Raw genomic sequence first — 3,569 nt, 5'->3', positions numbered from 1 at the left:
ATCTCAGTGAGACTCTCCAGGTTAAATTAAAGTTAAATGAAAAAATAACTTGTTCAAATTAGAAAATTCTTTCATTCATAACTCCCAGATTGCTTTTTTTTTTTTCCAAAATGTGTATCTTTGTTTAACGGTGTCTTTAAAAAAAAAAAAAAGTTCAGCTTTTGGGTGAAACGCTGACCTTTTAACGTAGACCAACATTGTGCCTGTATATGTGCTGCACAGTGGAGGAGAAGTTCATAATGCTGGTGTCTAAGTACACATGTTTACACCAGATGACAACCTCAGGCTGCCACATGAACCAAAACATGATGCTTTTAGGAGCGTTTCTGTCACCGTTGGCCTATTGGCTAAGCTGCAGTCAGATACAGTCGTACTGCAGAAACTCTGAATCACAGCAGCCAAAGTGTCTCAGCTGGACGTTTTTCAAAAGTGCATCTGTGCCTGTTCAGCTGATAAAAAAAGGCTTTTTGGTGAACACAGCATTGTAAGATTAGTTGGTTGGCCTACATAGTGTTTGTTCCTTCCACCACCGCAACTGAACGGCTGAACCCAGTGTGTTATTCCAAACCTTGTGTTTTTCAGCTCTCATCAAGCATTCAGCTCTAAGCTCTGCTGTGCTAGCCTTTTTCTTCTACTTAGATTTAGGAGAGGCTCAAGGACCTCTGGCCATTTTCAAGGAACCCTGCTGACTTGGCAGGTTTCTGGAGGATATTTTTGTGGAGTTAGGTGTCGACCTTACCGACCCTTTACACCTGAACTTCCACTTTGTTTGGTTTATTTTATTGGTAGTTTATTTGGAACTGTGCACATCACAATATTTTCAGCTTGTATATAATATAATATATATATAGTATTTGGTTAAATTGGGATCTTGGAAACTGAATTCTGGGCTAAACACTCAGGACGCCAACAACAATTAGCAATTTAAAGTTTTATTTTATTCTAATTCTGTTCTAACAAGGTCCCTATTTGTCTCAATGTAAGGAAGTCTCCATTTTATTTAGGAATATCTACAATATTGTCTAAGATTTATGTTTGAGAGTAAACAGAGCATTCTCCTATAATAAGATGTCAAGATAGAAACCCAAAGCCCACAAATATGTTGTTTTAAGAACCTTAATCTGAGAGGTTTGCCAAGTAACCTCAGCTACAGGAGTCATTTTAAACTCAAAAGGTTCCTCCATAGTAGCGATGGTGAGCAACCCCACAAGGTTGTTTTTTGTTTTTAGTGTATAAATATGCTGGATATGAATTGTGGAAATATTTACATGTATTCATGTCTTTATTGTTCACTGAAGCAGGTTTTTTCTTTAGCACATTGCTTCTGATTTGTGGGTCTGTATATTTACAGTTAAAGAAATATCTTGGTTTGAATCATTATGTAGAAAACTGGGTTACAGCAGATGTGATTAAAACATTAATTAACATGCAAATACACTTATATAACAAGTCTGAGCAGGTTACATTGTTAGCGTGTGTGAAGCTGTGCAGTGTGTTCCTGCTATGAATGTTTGGGTTTTTTTAGATTAATAGCTCCAAGGATGACGGTTAGTCATTTATAGTTTCCTCGGTGTGAATATTTAAATTTTAAAAAATGATTTTCAGTCGGCTTAATAAGGATGAAAAGACTCTTCACTGTGTTGTGTCAGAGGAAACACTGAAGCCGGTTTCATATCCGGCGTTGCTTTGCTGCTTCAGTCATTTATATGAGTCGCATCAGAGCAGAGACACGAGGCCTACAGGAGAGTCGAACGCGTCTCGGTGATTTATCGGTGCGAGAAGCTGCTGCTGAACAATAGGAAGTTGTCAGCCAGCGAGTCTGAGAGCAAAGAGCCGCTGACTTTGTGCCTCGAGCACAATAAGAGGTTCAGCCTGTGATCTCTGTAGAAACAGAGAGGCTGCCGTGTTTGAACTACATGAGCAAGAGGTGACCGCGTTGCAGCTCAGAGAGAATGTACAATGTTGAGTTTGAACTTGTGCAGCAAGAGAACCGAAGAACACTTGAAGCGAGAACATGCAAAATGTCCCGTTAAAGAGCAAGCAGACAGAACATAAAAGCTACGTCCCTAAAACTGTTTCCCACCTACAGATTGTTGCCTCATTGTTGGTTCATCGTTGTGTCATTTCACGAGAACAGTGTTGACAGTTTGGAAGTGCTGGGGGAGCAGAGGCGACATGTGGATGTGCAGCAGATGACAGGAGGAGCAGAGATGGAAATCCAAAGAGAATGAAAACATACAGACGTGTCAACACACAAAGAAATGAGACGAGGGCTGAAACCAAGCTGACGTGTTGGTGTGCTGAAGTAGAGCTTTAGTGAAGGACAGTTTTCGAGCTCTGGCTTTACTTTATTAGCTGAATGTTTAAAGTGTTTAGTTAATGTCTTTCACTCTTTTTCTTTCTTGTGTTTCCAGGCGGCACAGCGTCCAGGCAGAAGGGTTTCCGAGGCTGTATTCGCTCTCTGCAGCTGAACGGCGTCACCCTGGACCTGGAGGAGAGAGCCAAGATCACGCCCGGTGTTCAGCCCGGCTGCCCGGGTCACTGCAGCAGCTACGGGTCGCTCTGCCAGAACCAGGGCCGCTGTGTGGAGAGAACCAACGGCTTCCACTGTGACTGCGGCCTGTCGGCGTACACTGGAGTCTTCTGCCAGACAGGTAAACACATGCAGCGACACGTAATCACACATTTCTGTGGCTGGTGATGCTGATTCACCAGCTCCTTTGTTAGGAAAACAAATTTTAGTTAATTAAAGCTGCATGGGTTGTTTTGGGTTTGTTTGCTTTTTTTTTCAATGTTTCAGGCTGAAAAACTACAACAAGCACAGATGAATGGTCCAATATTATGACCTCATAATAATGCTGTAGCTAATATTTTGTCAAAAAGTTTGTTTAAACCTTCTCAACATGCAGTGACATTAACATTCATCATGTTTCTGGCCAGCTGATGAATGTAATATCCACTCTGATTTTACCTCTGTTTTGGTCTCCACCAACTCCCAAAGAGGAAGTCTGACCCCTAGTTATGAGAGGTTTCGCTTTCAAGAGGCTCCACTTTCTTTAACAGCTTGCTGGTAGTACATATTTTTTTAACTGATGAGGCTGAACCAGAATAGTAAATGTGCAATATAACCCAAACAATTATCTAATCGAGGCTACAACCTGCAGTTTGTGCTTAATCATGTGGAATTTGTCACTACAAGCATTTCTTCATATTATACTCATTTGACTCATTATTAATATAAAAATATCGCTCATCAGAGCTCTTAGTTCAAGTTATTTCTCAGTCATTTGACTTGGTTCTTGAGTCACTACAGCAGCATTATATGGAAACAAATCTGCCTCAACACATTTAGAAATTTAACAACTGTTAAACTTTTTTTGCATTGCAATCTCATTTTTTTCTCCTCTAATTCCAGCTCTTCAAAAATTTAATGACTCATTTTCACTTTTGTTTTTTAATGTTTACAATTTCAGAATCAAAAATTTAAGATTTAAGAGCAAATCGCCGACAGTGAAAGTTGCTCAGACTCAAACTGAAGTTGCAAAATTCTGATTCTTAAATGAGATTTT

The 3,569-nt window shown here is 40.0% G+C and overlaps 1 protein-coding gene across 1 annotated transcript in view; it reads left to right on the top strand.

The window, feature by feature from the left end:
• Positions 1-3,569, top strand: part of LOC103361715 (contactin-associated protein-like 4) — a 161,583-nt gene that overhangs the window by 132,477 nt on the left and 25,537 nt on the right. Inside the window, exon 18 of the mRNA XM_008287871.1 lies at positions 2,415-2,654. Coding sequence (XP_008286093.1) covers positions 2,415-2,654 — 240 coding nt within the window. The remainder of the gene's footprint in view (positions 1-2,414; positions 2,655-3,569) is intronic.

This window comes from Stegastes partitus, unplaced genomic scaffold, assembly GCF_000690725.1.
Source record: "Stegastes partitus isolate 25-593 unplaced genomic scaffold, Stegastes_partitus-1.0.2 Scaffold526, whole genome shotgun sequence".
Classification (NCBI taxonomy): Eukaryota; Metazoa; Chordata; class Actinopteri; family Pomacentridae; genus Stegastes; species Stegastes partitus.
Note: the sequence above shows the minus strand (reverse complement) of the source record. Positions and strands in the feature narration are given on the sequence as shown.